This window comes from Trichechus manatus, unplaced genomic scaffold, assembly GCF_000243295.1.
Source record: "Trichechus manatus latirostris isolate Lorelei unplaced genomic scaffold, TriManLat1.0 scaffold00028, whole genome shotgun sequence".
In the NCBI taxonomy this organism is placed as follows: domain Eukaryota; kingdom Metazoa; phylum Chordata; class Mammalia; order Sirenia; family Trichechidae; genus Trichechus; species Trichechus manatus.
Genome location: NW_004443964.1, coordinates 16,614,100 through 16,638,110, shown reverse-complemented (window position 1 = coordinate 16,638,110; position 24,011 = coordinate 16,614,100). Strand labels below are relative to the sequence as shown.

The window sequence follows — 24,011 nt, the reverse complement described above, 5'->3', positions numbered from 1 at the left end:
AATTGGGTTATTTGTCTTTTTGTTGTTGACGTTTTGCAGCATCTTGTAGATTTTAGAGATTAGATGCTGATCGGATCTGTTGTAGCCAAAAATTTTTTCCCAGTCTGTAGGTTGTCTTTTTACTCTTTTGGTGAAGTCTTTTGATGAGCATAAGCGCTTGACTTTTAGGAGCTTCCAGTTATATAGTTTCTCTTCTGGTGTTTCTGCATTGTTAGTTATAGTTTGTCTTCTGTTTATGCCATGTATTAGGGCTCCTAGCATTGTCCCTATTTTTTCTTCCATGATCTTTATCGTTTAAGATTTTATATTTAGGTCTTTGATCCATTTTGAGTTAGTTTTTGCACATGGTGTGAGGTATCGGTCTTGTTTCATTGTTTTGCATATGGATATCCAGTTATGCCAGCACCATTTGTTAAAGAGATCGTCTTTTCCCCAATTAACGGACTTTGGGCATTTGTCAAATATCAGCTGCTCATAGGTGGATAAATTTATGTCTGGATTCTCAATTCTGTTCCATTAGTCTATGTATCTGTTGTTGTACCAGTACCAGGCTGTTGTGATTACCATGGCAGTACAACAGGTTCTAAAATCAGGTAGTGTGAGGCCTCCCACTTAGTTCTTCTTCTTCAGTAATGCTTTACTTATCCGGGGCCTCTTCTACCCAATGCTTCTTGACTGCTGCTTCCATGGGCATTCATTGTGGATCCAAGGAAAATGAAATCCTTGACAAGTTCAATATTATCTCTGTTTACCATGATGCTTCTTATTGGTCCACTTGTGAGAATTTTTGTTTTCTTTACGTTTAGGTGTAATCCATACTGAAGGCTGTAGTCTTTGATCTTCATCAGTAAGTGCTTCAAGTGTTCTTTGCTTTCAGCAAGCAAGATTGTGTCATCTGCATATTGCAGGTTGTTAATGAGTCTTCCTCTAATCTTGATGCCGCATTCTTCATATAGTGCAGCTTCCTGGCTTATCTGCTGAGCACACAGATTGAATAAGTACGGTAAAAAAGGATACAACCCTGACAGTACACCTTTCCTGATTTAAAACCACAGTATCCCCTTGTTCTGTTTGAACAACTGTCTCTTGGTCTATGTACAGGTTCCTCATGAACACAATTAAGTGTTCTGGAATTCCCATTACTTGCAATGTTATCCATAATTTGTTATGATCCACACAGTCGAGTGCCTCTTCATAGTCAATAAAACACAGGTAAACATCTTTCTAGTATTCTCTGCTTTCAGCCAAGGTCCATCTGACATCAGCAATGACATCCCTCTTTCCACATCCTCTTCTGAATCTGGCTTGAATTTCTGGCAGTTCCGTGTCAATGTACTGCTGCAACCGCTTTTGAAGGAATGATCTTCAGCAAAATTTTTCTTGGGTGTGATGTTAATGATATTGTTTGATAATTTCCGCATTCTGTTGGATCACCTTTCTTGGGAACGGGCACAAATATGAATCTCTTCCAGTTGGTTGTCCACGTAGGCATCTTCCAAATTTCTTGGCATAGATGAGCGAGCACCTTCAGCGCTGCATCGGTTTGTTGAAACATCTTAATTGTTATTCCGTCAATTTCTGGAGCCTTGTTTTTCACCAATGCCTTCAGTGCTGCTTGGACTTCTTCCTTCTGTATCATTGGTTCTTGATCATATGCTACATCCTGAAATGGCTGAACGTCCCACAATTCTTTTTGGTACAGTGACTCTGTGTATTCCTTCCATCTTCTTTTGATGCCTCCTGCATTGTTCAGTATTTTGCCCACAGAATTCTTTAATATTGCAACTTGAGGCTTGAATTTTTTCTTCAGTTCTTTCAGCCTAAGAAATGCTGAGTGTGTTCTTCCCTTTTGGTTTTTTAACTACAGGTCTTTGCACATTTCTTTATAATACTTTACTTTGTCTTCTTGAGTTGCTCTTTGAAACCTTGTGTTTAGCTGTTTTACCTCAGCATTTCAAAATGAGAAGAAATAGCTGCAAATATCCATTAATAATCAGAACATAGAATGTACGAAGTATGAATCTACGAAAATTGGATGTCTTCAAAAAAGAAATGGAACGTTTGAAAATCGATATCCTAGGCAGTAGTGAGCTGAAATGGACTGGTATTGGCCATTTTGAATCAGGCAATCATATGGTGTACTATGCCAGGAATGACAAATTGAACAGTGTCACATTCATTATCAAAAAGAACATTTCAAGATCTGTCCTGAAGTACGGTGCTGTCAGTGATAGGATAATATCCATATGCCTACAAGAAAGACCTGTTAATATGTCTATTATTCAAATTTACGCACCAACCACAAATGCCAAAGATGAGGAAATTGAAGATTTTTACCAACTTCTGCAGTCTGAAGTTGATCAAACATGAAATCAAGATGCATTGATAATTACTAGAGATTGGAACGCAAAAGTTGGAAGCAAGAAGAAGGCTCAGAAGTTGGGAAATATGGCACTGGTAACAGAAACATCACCAGAGATCTCATGATAGAATTTTGCAAGACCCACGACCTATTCATTGGAAATACCTTTTTTCAACAACATAAATGGTAACTATACACATAGACCTCGTCAGCTGGAATACACAGGAATCAAACTGACTACATCTGTGGGAAGAGACGATGGAAAAGTTCAATATAAGTCAGAACAAGGCCAGGGGCTGACTGCGGAACAGACCATCAGTTGCTCATATGCAAGTTCAAGTTGAAGATGAAGAAAAAAACAAGTCCACAAGAGCCAAAGTACATCCTAGAGTATATTCTACTTGAATTTAGAGACCATCTCAAGAATAGATTTGACACACAGAACACGTATGACTGAAGACCAGACGAGTTGTGGGATGACATCAAGGATATTATAGGTGAAAGAACAGATAAAAACTCCTAACGAGGTTGAAACATTGAACATTCCCATATGTTCAGGGAACGGGGAAGCAGCAGAAGCACAGACGGAAAGCGAAAAAGTTGAAAAATTCAAGGAGACTGCAGTGGTCTGCATTGAAGGCTGTGGGGTCAAGGAGATTGAACACTCATTGGGAATGCTTTCTCCCATCTGAGTCTCTGCCTATCAGTTGAGCTGTCTATTCCTGTGCCAGGACAACACTGTTTTAATTATCCCAATATTTCATCATCTACTAGGACAAGTATCCCTTATGGTGTTCTTTTCAAAAAAGACTATTCTCAGTCATTTATTCTTCAAGATCAATTTTCAAGTTAATTTAATCAAGTTTCAAAAACTAAGTTGATAAATTGGGGGAGAATTAACTCCTACAACATAGTAAGTTTCTAAGGACATCATTTTCTTTTGACATATTTCTTAATATTTTTTTTCTTAAATTTTTTAATTGCTCATACAAAAGTAAAATTATTGGCTTCTGTATATTTATATATTTGAATTTATATACCTTACTGAACTCTTCTTAGTGTTAACAGTTCTAATTTTTATAAATTTGCTAGGCAGAAATTCATAATTATCCACAAGGTAGTTTTAATCTTGCTCCCTTTCCAATATTTACCACTTATTAATCTTTCTTATCATATTATAATTTAAGTTAATGCTTAATGACATTATAGTACTATAACCTTTTCTTTGCTTCCTTAAGAATAGAGGCTGGATCTTACTGTAAGTATTTGTCACCCAGAGCCTATGATTTAGGTGTTCTATGAATGTTTCCTGAAAAACTCTTTATGTCTCTTAGATTATTTCTACCTTAAGCACTGAGGTATTTCACCACAGCTTTAACCATTGAGTCAAACCTGTGCTGACCACTTCTGTGTCAGACTCTATACCACATACAATGAACCACAGACATGGTGGCTGCCCTCTTGGAGCTGATGGTCTAGTGTCAATCACTGAACCACATCTTAATTACAAGACGTATTATTACAGCTCTTTGGATCCTTCCTGTACTTAGTACAATGCCTGCAGGCATCATATGTGCCTATGAAACCTTGATATATTTTTTATTAAAAGATCATTTTTTAATTACACTAGTTTGTAGTGAAAAAATACCTTCTTCAGAAATTGAAAAAAGAGTTAAAGAAACAATTATAATAAAATGTCTATTTATAAGAGCTATGACTAACAGGTCAATAGCAAAACAAACAAATTCTTTCTATTCCTTACCTTTTGGTGCTTCTGGAACTCCGATGGGGCAAATGATTTTCCTGATACAATATTCAGATCGAATGCCATAGGGCCCAACATCTCTCCTCTTAATTATTTCTGTTGTTGTGATTTTGGTTTCAGATGTTTCTATGGTGATTTAATTCACATAATATTAATAACAACTTAACATATTCAAGGACTAAAAAGATAGGACATTTGGTGCTTTAAAAGAGACACATGGAATAAACTTTTGGAAACATGTAATTAATTAATGACTATGGGATGACTGCTGTACTGCAATAACACTGAGCTCCTGTGCCCCCAAAGATTCCTAAACTGAACAAAATGCTATTCAGGGTAGTTTAGTTCCTGGTGGCAATACTCAGTCAAAAACATAAAAACCATGGGAGAGAAGCAGCAACCACAGAGTTCCAGATGTCCCAGTTCAAATGATTTGTACTCTACAATAATACATGTCTTTTAAAACCTGAGACTGGTTTACACGTAAGTGACTCACTTTAAGCTCTGAACTGTCCCCCTATCCCCCAGGATTTGATGGCATGAGATGTCAAACTCACTCTAGCAAAGCTGTATTTTTAAAACACACACATTTCAATTTTAAAAGCAAATGTTTAAAATTAAGTTGAACAGTCAAGTGATTTTATCTTTTAAACTAAAATGAGGGAAAACAAACCCAAAAACAAACCCTTACCTGTCCGCGTGGTCCCTCCCCCTGGAGGAGCCTTGGCTGCCATGTCATCCCATCGCAAACTCGCCCACAGTAACCGTAACATGAGGCTCACTCCAGCTAAGGATTTGACGGTCTGAAGTCTATACCTGAAAGAAAAACCCAAGAGAAACCATAGATATGCATTCTGTTAAACTCAAAGACTGTGTTTCTTGTCCTCATTACGACTTCAGTATTTATAACATGGTTTTGTATGGGCTTTGGCCATTATACTTCCCTTAATAGAACTTTTTTATTCATAGGCATAACATGCACCCAACAACTTGAAAAGGGTCTGCAGTCACTTTAAATGCCATATAAATTGGTAAAATGAACATGTTTAATGGAAAGAGTGACATAATAATTTGAGGATTTTACAAATTTAACCTAATTCCAAAATATTGTTAGAAAAATTATGAAAAAGAGCAAATACAGAGAAATAAATACTGTTATTAAATGTGATAAAAGTGTTTTGAAGAAGGATAAAATCTTGACTGATTGATTTTCACTGAAACAAACAAAAAAACCCTGGAAAATGTTCAAATTTTCTCAAAACAAAAACAACAACAAAAAAGATCTCACAAATTCAATAAGACCTTTCAAAACACACAAAATTCTGTATCCAAATGGTGGTTCTTTAAAACACAAACTACTGGATGACGAACACTGCTAATACTGCAGCAGTAACACTTCAACAGTATTGGTGCAATTCTGGACTCCTAGGGTAAGTAACAACACATGATCAGAAAAAGGGCAATACTGTATCAGTTACTAACCAGGAGACAAACGAATCTCTGTGTTGAGGTTTTTTCTAAGCATTGTGTGCCAAGTTAGTGAACATTTTAGATATTCTTTTTAAAGTAATCGTAAAAACACATCTCAAAATGAGCTTCCTCAACTGCAATGAATATCATGTCCTAAAACAGAACTATCCATAAGATATTTTTAAGCAGCTTTAGGCCGTCAATCCTCTTTTAGTGGTCTCTGTGTAATTAAGCACATTTTATTTTATTTACTTAAATGAATATACTGTTGGTTGCAGTGTAGAGAAAAGGCCTATGAAGCTAAAAGAATTTCCTCCTCTTTCATAGAAGAAAGCCAATCTCAGGCAAGTTTGCACTAGAAAGCCAATGCTTTCTATTCTTAACATTAAAGGTGGAAAAATGATTATGAGAAAAGGAAAGCTCTAGCTCAAACACTGTTGTAGCCTCTTAACTTCCAGTCTCTACTTGTGACTTCATTTTCTTTGTTGGGCTTTCCCCCATGCATCCTTTGACCTGGGCAGAACAATTCTTAAGTCAGAGGCGGAATCTTAATGAGTGCAGGGAGGTCCTAAGAGGAGAAAATGTTTGTCCCTTGCGGACCAGAGCCTACAGAAGTTCCTAGGGACCTCTGGGCTCATAGGAGAAAGCAATTGAACATGTTTTTGGAAAGGAAAGTTTACTCTCACTCTCTCCTTCTGCTTCCTCCCAATCAGTTTCTATGGTCAAATGGCAACTTAAGAGCATTCCTATTTTAAAATGGAAATAACAGTGAAGGAACACACCTCATGAACTATCATTCTGCACGTTCATTCATTCAAAAAATATTTGAGGGATATATATATTCATATATACATATATATGAATGAGACTATGTGGAAGGAGCTGTGGACACAGAAGTGACTAGAATCTCTCCATGCTCTCAAGGAGTTGTGACAGAGGGAAGACAAGGGGATGACCGAGCACAGCAGGCACATCTGATTTGGCTCAGGGTTGGCAATCAGAGCTTTGCTGGAGTCTCAAAAGACAGGCTAGGGGTGTGGGGGTGGCTGATCAAAGGCAAGGGGCACACATATGCTAAGGAAGGAAGATGTGTAAGAGCATGCCCGTCTTCCAGAAGCCACACCCAGTGTGCTATGGCTGGAGAGGAGGGCTGCGGAGGTGCAGCAAGAGATGAAGCTGGCAGGAGCAAAGGCAGAAGCCAGAGCGTGCTGTACCCAACTAAAGTATTCACGACTATATATATTAAGGCTTCTGAAATGTATCCAGTACTGGAATGGCTGTGAAGGGAAGGACTTCTCAAAGATGTGATATGCCGGAGACAAATGCCTTGCCTCCATCCATCCTGGCACTAGTAAACCTGTCCTCTTCACGTGGTTGCTCAGCTCACTCAGGGTGTTCACAGGACAGATCCGCATTTTTAGAAGGGTCCATCCGGCAGCATTGTGAAGGACAACTACCAGTTCAAAGTGATAATGAGACACAGAATTGGGGCCTGGGGAAAAGGGTGTAGGGGAATGGACAGTATGGAGGGAAAAAGAGGCCCTAATGAGTCTGAGACAAGTTTCACCCTTTCAATATTGCTGAGCCTTAACATTAAATTATGTAATAGAGATCACATACGTGACAACTGGCATTCTTAGCTCCTACTCTAAGCATCAGACATATTTTATTCAAGTGTGAGTATAAAAATGCATTTCACATGCATGGTTTTTATGGCAATATGTTTTTAAAAAATACATTCTAAAGTGAAGAATAATTTACCTATTTACCTATGCTTCTACTAGAGAGAAATTACTATATTTTTCTCAACTTCGACAAATTAAGACGTTAATATATTTGAAGGTAATATCTGTTTAAAATGTATATAAAGGTATTTCCTTCCATTAAAAAAATGAGAAATTAACTAAACAGATACAATTGTGCCCACAATGCGTATTAAAACATAATCAAACAAGACTCCTGAAACCCAGCCATGCAGAACAGTGCCCTGAGCAACTCTTGGTCAGGACTGGTGACTAGTTCGCCTCGAGTGTTGAGAGAAAAGGGCTTCCCAGTTGAGCCTACCTTCCATTTCAGAATAGAAAGGAGCAGAAAGGTTGGCCTCCACAACTGCCAGGTCATTTTAATTAAGTATCTGTACATAGTAACTTTTCCAGTGGGAAAGAAGTTACCTGCAGGACAGTCAAGGATACATTTTGGGACCGCTCTCAATGAAGAAAGCAGAAAAGTGCAGAGTAATCCTACAAATCCATGAATTGTAATGAAGATTTCCTTGATTCCCTGCAGGATTCTGCAAATCCTTCATTGCAGGCCCTGCAGAGAAATTGTACTTTTCAGCTGTCTCTATTGAATGTGTAATGGACTGATGATATTTTAAGTCAAATCAAAAGATGAGTTATAAAAAACTTGGTCAAACAAACTATGACTGGTTGTATCAACAAATTAATTCCTTTGTAGAGAGTACTCCCGTTCTTTTTTAGTCTTTCCTCATACTAGCTAATTGTAATATAAAGGAAACAAAAAGTATGGCTTTAATTTAAAGAAAATGGAAACATTAAAAGACACATAAAAATGAAGCCTACAGAGAAATGAAGTCTGCTCAGTAACCTGAAGTAAGAATCCAGGATTCTAGCAAAATCTAACTGCAACTAAGATTGGTCCTGATTTCTGAGCAGGTCCCACAGAATCTGAGGATCCCAATGTTTATGTTCCATTCTTTTCAATTATAAGGGTACAAAGATAAACAGACAAGGACATGAAAAAGGACAAAGCATGGACAAATATGTGAAACGTGATACAGCAGATAAAATACTACACTGGGATTTAGGGAAACTGGGCACTATTCTTAACTCTGTCCCTCTGTGGCTAGAGAGGCAAATTATTGTACATCTATCAAAGATAATTTCTAAGATCCTTTCTCAAAGTAAAATGCATGATTTTATAACCACCAACAATACAAGCTTATGATTCATTCCCAAGACTTATAAGGCCCAGAATATTTTAAATTAATACTATTTCTGGGTTAAAAAAAGTTCATAAGGAATCTTAGGGACTATCTTTTCTCACATGAATAACAGAGAACTCCAAAATGAATGTTTACCATGCAAATAAATTACAATAGGAAGATTTCCACATATGATGAGCTTTGTATAATTTATAGGCATGTTCCTTATGTCTTATGTTTTCATGAATTATCTAACAGAAATAAAATACAAACATTTCAGAAATTTGGTGATTATCTTGTTCCCAGAGCAAACACATGGCAATAACTTGGAAAGTTAGACCATAAAAGCAATCATGTTTGACATGTTTCTTTTGTCTTATGAAAAGTAAAAGTGAGTTTCATTTTGAAAGATTTCTTAAATTTTGAGTCTTTAAATATTGTTCCCTAAGTAAACTTTAGTACCTACCAGCTGGCCAAATTCAAGGATTTCTGTATCTTATTTTCATTACTAACTTTGGCCATTAAATATATGCTTCCCTATCTTATTTCTATTATCTCACTTTCTTAAAAAAAAATGAGATACACTTATTAGACAATTCTTTTACAGCTTTCTCCCTTCCCCAAATACATGTTAAAGTACATACCTCCAAGTGATACCAAAGGTTGGTCTGGGAGAAGGATATGGCCATATATCCAAAGCAGGTTTTGCATTGTAATTAAAATAAGGGACTTCTCGGATTCCTCCTTTTCTGGCCAACTTTTTTAAGTCATCATTAGGCAAAACAAATATGCTCTTCTTGCTGCTCTTAGTAATAAACTTTCTATAGGATGGCAGAGCTGTACCTGAGCGAGTCTTCTTGGGTCTTGAAAATTTCATCAGTTTCACTTTGTCTCTTGTGGAATATTCTTTGCTCACGGTCATAGATGTTACCAAAGTGCCTCCTGCAGTGGTCAGTGAGTCCGTCACTGTTGTGGTGACCACGGTTCTGCTCTGCTCCTTTACAGAGATGATGTCCACACTGCTGCCTGTGGAGGGTGTGGAAAGCTTTGTTACCGTAGTGGTGGTTGTGACAGTGGACTTAGCACAATTTTCCGTGGAAGAGACCACAGTTTGCTTATCGCCTTTTGCTACCTTAATCACAGTTTTTGATTCTGTGGCCACTGTTGATGTCATCGTGGTGACTTCTGTGATGACTGTTTTTCTTTTAGCTTCTCCATTGATATTTTCATCTCTGTTGATCGGCAGACCATTTTCATCAATAAAATCATTGCTGAGATTAGATTCCTCTCCAGAAGTAATAGGTGATGGAGTAACTTTCTTAACTTCTGAGGTTTCAGTTTCCATTTCTTCTACTTGATTAACTGAACTTCTTTCTGGATGAGAGGGTGGAGGCGTGGTCGTTTGTGCACTCTCAGACTCTTTGGTTGATGGCAGTGTCTCAAGGCTATCTTGGTAGTCACCTTCAGCATCTGAAGAACCCAGTAAACATGATCTTGTTCCCAAGTTGTTTTTTTCATTAAAATCTTCCATGATGACATCGCCATTCATGAATGGCTTTACAGTAGATTCCCTAATAGTCAATGACTTAGTATCATTTTCAGGAATTACTTTATTTATCTTATTAACCTTTGGTTCAACATCACCACTTACTACCTTACTCTCAGAGTTTTCTTTCAAGCATTCACCTTTCAAATAAGCTTTAGGTTTATTATCTTTTCCATTTATTTGAAATGTACTTGCTTTCTGTCCTTTCTTTTCAGACTCTCGGTTTTCATTATTCTTTTTGTCAGTGATATTTCGTAGATTTATTTGATCAATACATTTATTAACTGGTCTTTCCTCTAACTTTGGTTCCTGACTTAGTTTTTCACCGTTTGCTTCAGACACGTTAGCCTGCAGCCTGTCACCACACTTTCCAGGGGATTTATCTGAAACAAACTCACGTTTCAATGGCTCAGAGTCTTCAATACCTTGTTCTTGAGCTGTGAACTGTTCAGAAATACTTTCACTGCTACTCTGAACAATCATATCTTCTTCACTGCTGTCCTGAATAGACATAGTGTCAGAACTATTTTCCAAAGTGCTATTATATTCAGAGTCACATCCCAGTTTTCCTTCGAAGTCCACTGCTTTCGACAGAGATGGGTTCTCTCTGTCACTGGAACTTCTAGGTAATGATGGAAGTAAAGAGCTCTCAGACGGAGACACAATGGTGTCATTATCCTCCTGTAGGAGTGGTTTTTTGTTCTTATAGATCAAAGTACCAATTTCATTTGTGCTGGCTAGTTTAGAGTCATCCATGAGAAGATCAGTTCCCTTTGTTTTAATATTACTGGGTTCTTGGCCTTTACTGGTAGGTTCAGAGAGCCTCTTATCTATGTCATTTACAACAGAATTCTGTTTCTGACAGTTTGCCTCTGGGCTCTGAATGGGGACATCATCTAACCCTTGATCTTTTGGGTAAAGTTTGTTTGTGGTATGGTTAGAATCACTGATTCCAAGAACTGAGGAATCACTTTGTGAGCACCCCTGAATTAAATTTTCAGATTTATCATTGCTTGCATTACGGCTTTGTACTTGTCTAAGCAAGTCACACTCTTCTTTCACTTTTGTTATCACTGGTGACTCAGACAGGCTTTTCAAAGAATTTGTAGAAGTCTTGCCTATACCCTTAATTCCACTTTCCAACTTCATTTTTTCTAGGCGCTGTTTCTCTTCCAGTGTAAATTGTTTAATTCTTCTTTCAAGAAGTCCATCTAGTTTGGATGATTTTGTTTTCTTTTTATAACTAGTCCTTAGATGAAAACCCTCACTGACATTGACCACATCTACTTGAGAGATTTCCTGGCAATTCATGTGTGACTCTAATTTCACATCATCATCTATTTCCATTGGTTCTTCCTTGAAGGATTTATCATTGTCAGAATCTAAAACTTCCTTCACATCTGTGAGACAAAGACATTTACATAACTGTAATTTTTAGTTTGAAATGTGGAATTCATGAGAACATTTTCATTTTTAAAACTATCTATTTTCACTTGCGAGCTTAAATATATCCATATATTTCAAAGTTCTTGGTATATAATTAACGGTCAGTGAGCAGAGAGACACTTTATAAAAAGTTAAAAAACATATATTCCAAATATAGAAATATTTTGATTCATAGTATCTAAAAATGTCACAATGAAAAATTTCTCAGTATGTGACAGGTTACTGCACATATCAGTACTTTTGTGTAATATTTTGCATAGTCATTTATAATAATAAAATATTTTTAGGCTCACAAATTATTTAGCTTATAGAGGAAACCACTTTTTATAAAAGACAATGTAAGTGCCTCAAAAGACTGAACACAGGGTTACCATATGACCCAGCAATTCCACTCCTACATATATATCCAAGAGAAATGAAAACTTATGTCCACATAAAAATCTGCACATTGATTGTTCATAACAGTATTATTCACAACAGCCAAAAAGTAGAAACAACCCAAATGTTCATCAACTGATAAATGGATAAACAAAAATATGGTATATCCATACAATGGAATATTATTTGGAGGGGGAAAAAAAGGAATGAAGTATTGATTCATACTACAACATGGATGAGCTTCGAAAACATTATGCTAAGTGACAGAAGCCAGACACAATGGACCACACAATGTATGATTCCATTTATATGGAATGTCCAGAATTGTCAAATCCACAGAGACAGACAGTAGATTGGTGGTTTTCAGAGTCTGGGGGTTATGGAGAGAGACTGCTAATGGGTACTAGATTTCTTTTTAGGGTGACGAAAATGTTCTAAAATTGACTGTGATGGTTGAACAACTTTTTGAATACTAAAGACCACTATCACTTTAAATGGGTGAATTGTATGTGAATTATAACTCAATAAAGCTGTTATTTTAAAAAAAACAACAAAGACAATGCAGTACCTTTCCTGCTGTGGGAACTAGATCCAATGTACTCTTATCACCCCCAGGCTGCCCTCCACATTTGACTCTCCTTACCTTGGTCCTTCTCAGTAATCTTTGAAATGTCCATTTCACTTTGGTCTATTCCTTTTGCAGCATCTGAATCTTTTACCTCGCCTTTCTCAGAATTAAGCTCTACTTTTACTTTTTTTGGACTTCGTGGACTTTTTCTTTTATCTGATTCATCCATATTTTCATCCATATTATTTTTGGCTAAAAAGAACCAAGTATTTAGTAATTACAGGTATTGCCAATATTAGCGATTTACTTTAATATCTCTAGTTTAACGGAAATAATTAAGATTTCCCAGCAATGTATACTTTATTTTTTTATTCAAACAAACAAACAAAAAGGTTGAAGATACTATAAACTGTTTTCTTATATGCCTGGCTGGCCTAAGATAATTGGGCCAATTGGAATATGGACTGAGAATTAGATGATTCTGTTAATTTGTTATTTATTAGTAATGTGTTGAATGTGATAATGGCATGGTGGTTATGGAAACAATCTCCATTTCAGTTAGAAATACAAACATACTTCTGGTGAAATAACATGATTTCTAGGATTTGCTTTAAAATATCCGGGGTGAGGCAGGGGGAAGAGTAGGAACAACTGAAACAAGTTTGATAGATTTTGATGACTATTTAAGTTGAGTGATGGCTCCATGTGAATTCATTATTCTAGTCTCTTTACTTTTGTGTAGTTTCAAATTCTCCATAATGAGAAAAAAGAAGAAAAAAACCAAATCCCCAAAACTACATCAAGATGAATATTCCTAGGCCTTAGAGGTATTTTTCTCTCTTTTATTTTCTTGTATACTTGAATCCAAATATCTTAAGGACTAATAAGCTGTACCAATATTTTATTTAAATGAATGATCCCTTTCAGAAAGAGCCGGCTGAGGAAAAGAGAGAGAGTATAAAGAACATATTCAGTACCTGTCAAGAGAGCAGGGTGCTGGTGAGAGAAGAAAATAATCTTAGAAACGGGTGACAGGGGCTGTGTTTCGACCCCACATATAACAAAAGGAAAAGTAAAACTAAACTACTGATTACTATCCTTACTCAAAGCTTCCTTAGTTATTTCAGAACAGTGGGACAATATTTTTTCAACATTTCAAGTTGTTCAAGAAGGGCTATATATGCCAGTGATAGCCCCTTCTACAATCTAAAAGAACCCTGATATTTAAAATAGACAACTATAAAATGTTTGGTATTTCCCCCGATTAAAGGTCTTCTTGACAAAAAGAATATATTTAACATATATTCTTTACTGAAGCCTAAAAATTGAAGTACAACTTAAATGTATATAATTTTAGAGTTAAAATCAATGTTAGAGATAAGAAACACATAGCCAGTGGTCAAACAAGTCTAACACTCTAATCTTCTGAGGCTAAGTCAAGTGTTCTATCAACTGCATTTCTCTCTGTTTTTCAACACATCAGTGCCTCTATCACATAATCAGACTAGATTAGACATTATTATAGGGACCTTTAGTTCTGACATTAAAAGATGGTGGTTACTATTTCTTTCCTTGTACCTACGCCGTGGTTAACCTAAGCCAAGAGCCCTGGACAACGTGCACTGCTGCTCTCTTCCCTGCTACCACCTGGGAGAAGAGGCTCATAAGATCCGAGAAGATCAACCTTGCACCTTGATGGATAAAGGCCCAACAGCATTTGGACAATGGAAAACCCTGTGCTGAGGGAAGCTGATATAGAATAAATCTAAAACACCTAAATATTTTGCATATTGAGGATCTGGATATTTTTACACAGGTCAACCAAATCAGACAAATAAAAAGTCTTCTATAATTTGAAGTGCTACATGGGTAACTGGAACAGTGTCTGAGACAACAAAATAGTAATAAAAGAAATTATAACACTCCTTTGGAATTTATTATAATGGATACTGAGCTTGGATATAATCAAATTAATAACAGAATCGAATATTGAATTTCTATACAATAAACAGCAATATTTATTGAGCATCTATTCTGTGAAAGATACTCCTAGGGGGTATAAAATAAAACAAACTCTAGTGAGCCTTATAAAATACTTATTTTTTTCCTGTTAAAAGATAAACCAATGATAACTTTCACATATTAACAATTTCACAAATCTACCAGTACAGGTTTCACCAGAACCATTCACTAGAAAGCCAAACCATTTAGCTAGGTATGTATACACTACTTACTGGGCACCGAATAATCTCCTAGCTTAGGCTTCATAGGAAAGAACACAGCACACCATAAATTAGCAAATTACATTGCATAGCTTAGAGAACTATTTTTGAAAATTGCTTAGATAACAAAGGAGAGATCCCATGTTAGAATGTGAAAAGGGCAGTGGAAGCCAGAAGACACGGGTTCTAGTCAGGGTTTTATCACTCCTTATCTGGTGAACCCCAGCATGTCATTTAAGGTGTGCACAAAATAATTTGCTCATGTAACATGAATTTTGAAAAACATGGTCTCTTAAAAGGACAGTTTGCTTCTTGTGTTCTGTGATTCCAAATATTAGAGTTTGTTGGCCAGTAGTATGAATGAGTTAATACCTCATTTGTGTGTTGTGGAAGCCTCGATGACTTCTTTCTGGCTTTGCTAAGAACTACAATGCTAAGATGACCAGATCTACGACTCCTCAAGAAGTCAAGGAGAACCAAATTAAACATTTTAGAAAAACAACAATTAGGTGGCCAAAAGTGTCCTTTCTGTTTTTAAACAAAAATGTTCCATTTTCATCTTTCTTTACCTGAAATCTTAAACATCAAAATACTGTGACTAAAAATAATTTTAAAAACTTTAGAGTTTATAATTAATAAACTACATTACTAATTTTGCATTTTCTATTAAAAGATTCAGAAAAATGCTTTTATCCCAAATATGATCAATATACTACAAAGTTATAAGAAATAATACAAAGCAAAAACGGTTCAGCAGGAAAAATGACTGTAATTACTTACTTTCTTCTAACGACTTTCTGTAATTCACATTAGTATTGCCTGGCAATTTAGGAACAAATCTGTAAACATGAGTCTTACTAATCCAGCTCCAGCCGCCATATCCTGTAACTCTGTATTCCTCTCCTTTTTGTTTCCAAACCTGGTGAAAATAAAAATATTTTGATTATACTACAAGAATGACAATGCCTATAACGCACATGTGGTTTTATAAATTTTTACCCAACAAGGCTATTATGCCAAGCAAATTAATTAAATTTACCAATCAACTTGATTTTTACTGGGAGGCAAAGATTTATGAGGGGAAAAGGAGAGTTACTGTTAAGGAGCGCTAAGCTACTGTTAAGGGTGATAGAAAAATTTGGAAACAGTGGTGATGGTTGCATAGCACAAGGAATGTAATTAATGTCACTGAATTGTACATGTAAGAACTGTCCAAATGGCAAATGTTCTGTTATATATATTTTTACCACAATTTTAAAAATGTAGAGAAAAAAAGATTCATGAAAGAACTTAATACTCCTTTCTAATATACAAAATTTAACACCACTGTACAGTTTTGTAACAATTTCAACAAAATTAGTCTAATAACTTTCATATATTCTACTAAAATAAACCTATGTTTATAAAATTGCCAGAAAGACTTCATTTCAACTATATTAAAAAACTGTGTCAAAACTAAAACAAAATTGTTAAATATTCTAAGTGGCATAGTAAGAATCTCAGAAACTGCTATTTAAAAAGACTATTAAAAAAACTACCTGATGTTTGACTGGAAATGTGTATTTTACCCATGTAGCCTGTTGCATTGTTTCTTCTTCTTCTTGCTTTTTCTCTTTTTTTTTAACTTTCTCTTTTTCTTCTCTTTCAATTGAGGTCATCCTGTGTAACCTAAGAATACATGGATAGAAAGGAAGAATTACCTTTAACTTTGAAAAATAAATAAAGCATGATAAAATATAATACTAAAAATCAGAAAAACAAAAAAATAGTTATAATCCTGCAATCCAGACCACCTCAAATGACAAAAATAAGTAGATGTGCAATTTCATGAAAGGAAAAAATCAAGTAGTACAAAAAGACAAAAACAAAAAGTGCTATCCTTCCCATATCCCTCCCCATAAGAAACACTCGCTCATGATTTATTCCTAAAACACTGTATGCATCTAACAACATTTATGTATCTCTTTAAATAACCTATTATGTATTTACACAGAAAGGATATTACTCTGATTTTAATCAATGAATAATTGCACTAGGAGATATTTCCCTATCAGAATATCCAGATCTTTTTGAAAACTTAAATAATATACCACTGCACGGACACACTATGGTTTATTGAACCAGTTCCCTTTTAAAGGATACTTTATTTTATTCCCAGATTTTTTTTTCTTCCCAGAAAGAAATACCAACAAATTAAAAAACTTTTCAGCCAACATTTTGGATTCTCTCTCATCCGCACTGGATTTTAAAGCTTTCACAGGGTCCATGACATAGTATCCAGGCTTTCTGCATCCACAGAGAAGGAGGGCCCAGGTGGCTCTCTCCCTCTTTTGGATGGGGGGAAAGGCTGGGAAGGAGGGTTCACACTGATCTCAACCACTAGACAGTAGGGCACAGGCTGTGCTATTTCCTCAGAGAGGAAAAGGGATTCTGGCTCAGTTTAGTGGGTATCACCACACCTATAGTAAGGAGATGGGCAGGCCTGTGGTGAGTGGTGATCCTGGCTCTACATTAAGGTGATTAGACTAAAATTTTGTGAACAGGAATATTTCCCATAAACTAACACATAAACCAAAACCTACAAAGACAGGAGCTCCTGTCTCTAAGAGCTCTAGTGGTAGAAGAGTTGCTTTAAGAACCCAGGGATACTCACATATCACACCCTACCCAGATCTTGTCAATTCCTTATGCACAACCATGTTGAAAGAATAAAGGGCCCTCATGCAAATTTGGGGTTGTGTGGGGTGCTGGTAAAATGTGAGAGGGGGCCAAATTCTTTTTATCTCCATCCCCCAACCAAACACACACTGTCTCATGGGCTCTCTCTCCCTACCCATCTCCATTTTTAAGGTTTGTCTCTCTACGACTACACGTACTGCCACTGAGTCAATTCTGACTCATAGAAACCTTATAGGACAGAGCAGAACTGCCCCATATGGTTTCCAAGGAGCTGCTGGTAGATTAGAACTGTTGACCTTTTGGTGAGCAGCTGAATGCTTAACCACTGTGCCATCAGGGCTCCTCTATGACTATAAAAACAAAACAACCAACAACCCACTGTAGACTCATAATGACCCCACAGGGTTTCCTAAGCTGCAATCTTTATGAAAGCAGACCGTCACATCTTTCTCCCGCAGAGCCGCTAGTGGTTTCAAACTACTATGGGACCCCAGAGTCCAGCCTCCTCCAGGCTGAGAGCTCATGCCTATTAACTGCATACAACTAGTATAGTGAACATACTCCATAAGGCTCTCACAAACCAAAAAACCAAACCCACTGCCGTCGAGTCCATTCCGACTCAAAGTGACCCTACAGGACACAGTAGGACTGACCCATAGGGTTTCCGAGGCTATAACTTTTATGGGAGCAGACTGCCACATCCTTTTCTCGTGGAGCGGCTGGTAGGTTTGAACTGCTAACCTTTCAGTTAGCAGCTGAGAGCTTAACCACTGTGCCACTAGGGCTCCTTAAAGCTTGCAGTCTCTCACAAATTGACGGTAGAAGGAGACAGGGAGTGGATTCTCATCAGGGATTAAGTGACTGATTCAAATCCCACGGATTCGCCAGCACTCTTAGAACTAGTGAATGGGGCAAACCCTTGTCGGCACAGTAGTGGGATGTTGTTTGTTGATAATGCCAAACTGATCTTCAGATTTATACACTTCATACTGCCATCAATCATGAAGCTATCCTGCTTTCCCACATCTTCATTTAAACCGAGTTAGTATCAAACTTTCAAAATGTCAGCCCAACTGAGAAGTAAAAAATACATCACATTGGTATTTTTTAAATTATGAAAGAAGTAATCATTTTTTATGTCTACTGGCCTTTCATATTAATTTTTCTGTATAATGCCTGTTCAAATCCTTTGTCTTTTTTGTACTGGACTATTTGTCCTTGTCATTTATAAAAGGTCTTTGTCAAATAAGGAAATTTTCCATTTGTCCTGCAAATATTTTTCCTCAGTCTTTTGAGTTTGATTATAATATTATTTTTCCACACAGAATTTTAAATACATGTATCCACTTTTTCCTCTATGGCATCTGGGTTTTATATCTGTTTAAAAAGAAAGTATCACAACAAAACAAATTAATTAATCCATGTTCTCTTATTGAAGTTTTATGTGTTTAATTTCAGTTTAGTTCTTTTTTTTTTTAACATCTTCATCTATCTGAATTTTTTTGTTGAGGCAAGAATCTAGGTTCTATTTTGCCTAAACATGTTCTCGTTCCTTCTCTATTTCTGGATTCTCTATTCTATTCCTCTACTTCTTCTCTGGCACAAATTGTTTTGATTATTGTAACTTCAAAATATGTTCTAATACCTATTCCCTTTTTTACAATGTCCAGGCTATTCTTGCACATTAATTTTTCTAGATGAATATTAGTATTATTTTGGTTAAGCCTCCCCACCCGCAAAGGGGGTAAATCCCACTCACAATGCAAATGAATTAAAATTTTAAAAAATTAGGAGAGAAATAGCATCTTTAGGAAATACAATATACATATCTAAGCATATTTTTTCCATTTACTCAAATTATCTTTTAAATATTGTCACTATTAAAAGAAGGTTCTCAGGAAAATATAAACTTGTCTTTGGGTCACACAGTCTGGCTTTAGCTTTCTGGAGAATTTACAAGAAGAGCCTCTTCTGGTGAAATCAGTAGGTGAGGCCATGAGCAAGTACTGAAGATACCAGGCTCACCACAATCAGGGGTTCTGTCAGGACTGCAGTGTAAAGCAGGTACTGCCCATTCAGCACAGATATGATCAGAAGTGAACTGCTCTGTACTTTCTGCTTTTGTGCCTTTGGAGGGTTCTACAGTGTAACCTGGACAAATTCTCAGCTCTCTCCACTGACCTGGGATTTGAATTTCTTGGGTAGGTCACTATTTATCCAACTGCATTACAGCTTCCACAATTTTACTGATGCTCTAGCCTCTGTTGCTCCCCCTGACCCCTGCAGATTTCTGCCTTTAAAAAAGACGCTGCTGTAATTTTACTGGAGTTCAGGAGGGAGCAAAATTAAATGTGTTTACTCAATTTGTTAGTTTAACTCAGAACTCCCATTACATTTTCTATGATTATTGGTTGTGCATATGAAAGCTTATTGCTCTGTATGCCAGCCACCTTACTTTTCTTATTGCATCTAACAGATTTTTAGTTAAAAATTTCTAAGCCTTTCTAAGTATATAATTGGATCATCTGCATATAATAATTATGCCTATTATCTTCCTAATATTTATGTTTCATTTCTCTTGGCAAATTGCATTGGCTAGTACTTTCAGGAAAAGTTAAATAGCGGCAATAGTGGGCATCTTTGTCTAGTTCCTCCTGAATATTAATGGGAATGCTTCAAGGGTTTCACCATAAAGCATGGTTTGGTTTGAAATACATCTTTAAAAAAAGAGACTATTCATCTATTCCTATTTAACTAGTCTTTTTTTTTTTCTCTTTAAGCAGGAATTTATAATGAATTTAGACAAATACCTTCTTAGCATCTAATGAGATTAGGAAAGTTTTCCTCCTTTGACTTCTTTAAACAGCATGATTTTAATAACCTCATAACATTGGGTGTAGAGCCCTGGTGGCACAGTGGTTAACAGACTGGCTGCTAATTAAAAGGTCAGCAGTTCGAATCCACCAGCTGCTCCTTGGATATGGGACACTTCTAATCTGTCCTCTAGGGTCGCTATAAGTCAGAATCAACTCAAAGGCAACGGGTTTGGTTTCCTTTTTTTATTTTTTAATATTGGGCAATTCTTCCATGTCTAGGTAAAGCCAATTTAGTCATGTTTTATATTATTTTTTAATTTACTTCTGAATATATTTGCTAATGTTTAAGATTTCTTGTATACACATCTATTTGCTATTATTAATCAATAATTAATATTAATAACAGACAGGGCCATAATTTTTTTATTCAGGAATTATCCTGTCAGGTTTCATAACAGTTTTATACTCACAGAAGTAATAATGTGGAAGATTTCCTTCTTTTTCTATTATGTGGAAAAGTTTAAATAACAGAATTATCTGTTCCTTGAAACTGGAGGAAGAACATATTTATGAAATCACGTGGTCTCCTTACTGGTAGGTACAATGATACCTGTTAAACTGACCCCAAAATTATTTTATTGCCTGAGAAAACAGTGTGTCCTACGCCCTACTGTCTAATGACCAAGATCAGTGTGGCCCCTACTTCCTAACCCTTCCCCTTATCCAAAAGGGGGAGCCCCGAGGGCCTCTTTCTCTGGATGTAGGAAGCCTGAATACTATGTTATGTAGTGACAGAATCAGGAAATGTTGGTTGGTATGTCCTCTTTTTTATTCCCGATATTGTGATTTGTGCTTACTCTTTTTTTTCCTTGAAAATCTCATCAGAGGTTTTGTCAATTATAATAGTATCTAGGCATATGTATATATATGTATGTGTGTGCTGTATATATATTCATATATATAATAAAACACATAGGGGGCACAGTTACAGATACTTTCTAGACATAACCAAACATCTCAAGGGATTGGTTTACTGGGTTTGAAGGCTTAGGACCACAGTCTTATGGGACAGCTCAGTCAACTGGCATAACATAGTCCATAAAGTTTATGTTCTACATCCTAGTTTGGTGAGTAGCATCTAGGATTTTAAAAGATTGTGAGCAGCCATCTAAGATACAACAACTGGTCTCTGCTAATCTGGAGAAAACGAGAAAGAAGGAAACCAAAGACTCAGAGAAGAAACTACTCTACAAGACTAATTGCCTACATGAACCATGGCCTCATCTATCCTGAGACCAGAAGAAATAGTGCCCCGCCAGCACTACTGACTGTTCTGACCAGGGACACAATAGGTGGTTCCAGACAGAATGGGAGAAAATGTAGAACAAAGCTCAAATTCTTAAAAAAGGCCAGACTTACAGAACTGGTAGAGACCAGGAAAACCTCCGAGACTATCGCCCTGAGATACCCTGTAAACTCTGTACTGCCCACACCTGGAGGTCACCCTTCAGCTAAATAACAGATTGGCTCATAAACAATATCAACCATCAGTACTGTGATCCTTTAAAAAATCATCTATATGAGACCAAATGGCCAACATTTACCCTAAAACAAAGATGAGAAGGTAAGGTGGAGCAGAGAAGCTAGATTAATGGAAATACAACAACCAGAATGGAAATGAAGAGAATGTTGACACACTGTGAAAAATGTAACCAATGTCACTGAACAATATGTATGAACATTGTTAAATAGGAACCTAATTTGCTGTGTAACCTATCATTGAAAACACAATAAAGTAATATTTAAAAAACTGTAACAGTACCTAAGGTATGTTTGTTTTCTATCTCATTAAATCTACTCTTTAATATTTTCTCAATCCAGGTTGATTTACCCATTTGTTTTCTGACTTCTTGAGATGTATGCCTAGCTATTTAATTTGCAGTTTTTCTTTTTTTCTAAGATTGAAGGCTATCAATTTCCACGAGGTTCTCTTTAGATACATCCCATAAATGTACGTAGTATTTTCATAAACATTCAGTTCAAAATATTTCCTAGTTTCCATTGTACTTTTTCTTGGACTATTGGTTATTTATTTAGAGGTGTGTATGTAAGTTTCAAACACAAAGCCCTTGAATTTCTTTAAACTTTTACCACAACAGTCTATATCCCTAAACAATATTGAGACATTATATTAGCATACATGTTACATTTTATATGAAGGGTATCATACTACATGTATCCTTTTACTGCTTGTTTTCTCAGGCTACTTTACCTTTATGAGAGTCAATCTTGTTGTCACCTGTTGCTCTAGTTTGTTTTTCACTGCTGTATAGTCGTCCCTTGTAGGAATATATCATAATTTAAACAAGCCCGATTATGGACATTTAGAGATTGTTTCCAAATTCCATCATTATGGAACAATACTGCAAACATTCTACATGTCTCCTTGTGTACACATTTAAGAAATTCTCCAAGGTATTTAATTATTAGTAGGATTGCATTTTCGACATTTTTACCAAATTTCTGTAAAATGATGTTCCAACAATTATGCTAATTACTGTCTCATCAGCAATGTATCAGAGCTCTCTTCCTATCATGTCACATTCTTGCCAATCTGATGGGTATGAAACAACAGCCCCTGGTTTTAATGTGTGTTTCCCAGATTACAAGGGAGGCTAAGCATCTTTTCCTGTTTCTTGGCTATTCATGTCTCCTCCTCTGTGAATTATGTATATTTTGCTTTTTTTGCCCTACGAAGTGGGTTGATTCTGTCATATTGGACTGTATAAGTTCTTGAATATATTGTGGATATTAAGCCTTTTTTGATGATTATACTATTTGATTAAAATGCTAAAAATATCTTCAACCAATCTATGACTTAGTCTTTTAAAATGATACATTACTATAAAGCTCAAAAGCAAACAACAAAAGACAACTCAGTGTTTACTGTATATACATATGTGATAAAACTACATAATAAAAGGAGAGGCATGATAAACCACAAACTTAACAACTGTGTTTAGTTCACATGAGAGGAAAGGTAATATGAGAGGAAAACAGTAGCAATAATTTTGATAATGTTGTTATTTTTAAATTGGGTGGTGAATGTACAGGTGTTCATTTTATTGTTACCCATTATAACATATATTACATACAATCTTATACATATATCACATATCACGTAACATTTAAAAAGGAAAGTCATTTACAGTGTGTGCATACACACACACACACTCTCTCTCTCACTTATTCTCATCTGATGTATAACATACAAATGGAAGCAGTAATGCCTGCTTTATACACTTCTTGGGAGATGGAAAACCGATCAGGAAGGAAAGAAAAAACATCAAGAGAAAGAAAAAAGGAAGGAGGTATGGAAGGAACAAAGGGAGAAAGGCAGGGAAGAGGGTAAAGAAGGAAAAGGAGGGGGAAGAAAGGAGAAAAAAAGGACTTTCTTTACTCCAGGGTCAGAAAGATAATCTCTGATATTTTTCTTAAGGTTTTAAAGTTCTGCTTTTCATACTCAGGATTTAATATATCTGGAATTGAATTTGCATACAGTATAAAGAAAGAAATATAATCTGCCACCAACATGGATAACCAACTGCCCCACTAACTTTTAAAGAATAATTAATTCATCCTTTGTAATGCTACTCCTGTCATATATCCATATATAGATTGGTCTTTTCTAGATTCTTACCACTAATCTATTTATCTTTATACCTATACCACAATATTATTATAGCCTTAAATGAAGTCTTGTTACTTGGCAGGGCAGGTTACTTTACCTAAAAATTGCTTTATTATAAAGTACA

At 36.1% G+C, this 24,011-nt stretch overlaps 1 protein-coding gene across 13 annotated transcripts in view; it reads right to left on the bottom strand.

Moving 5' to 3' along the window:
- BPTF (bromodomain PHD finger transcription factor) overlaps window positions 1–24,011 on the bottom strand; it is a 156,382-nt gene that overhangs the window by 49,653 nt on the left and 82,718 nt on the right. For all 13 annotated transcript variants that reach the window (XM_023729324.1, XM_023729325.1, XM_023729320.1 and 10 more), the window contains 6 exons: window positions 16,240–16,369; window positions 15,482–15,620; window positions 12,555–12,731; window positions 9,186–11,487; window positions 4,819–4,943; window positions 4,125–4,253 (listed from right to left, as the gene is read on the bottom strand). In XM_023729324.1, the coding sequence (XP_023585092.1) occupies window positions 4,125–4,253; window positions 4,819–4,943; window positions 9,186–11,487; window positions 12,555–12,731; window positions 15,482–15,620; window positions 16,240–16,369 (3,002 nt within the window). The remainder of the gene's footprint in view (window positions 1–4,124; window positions 4,254–4,818; window positions 4,944–9,185; window positions 11,488–12,554; window positions 12,732–15,481; window positions 15,621–16,239; window positions 16,370–24,011) is intronic.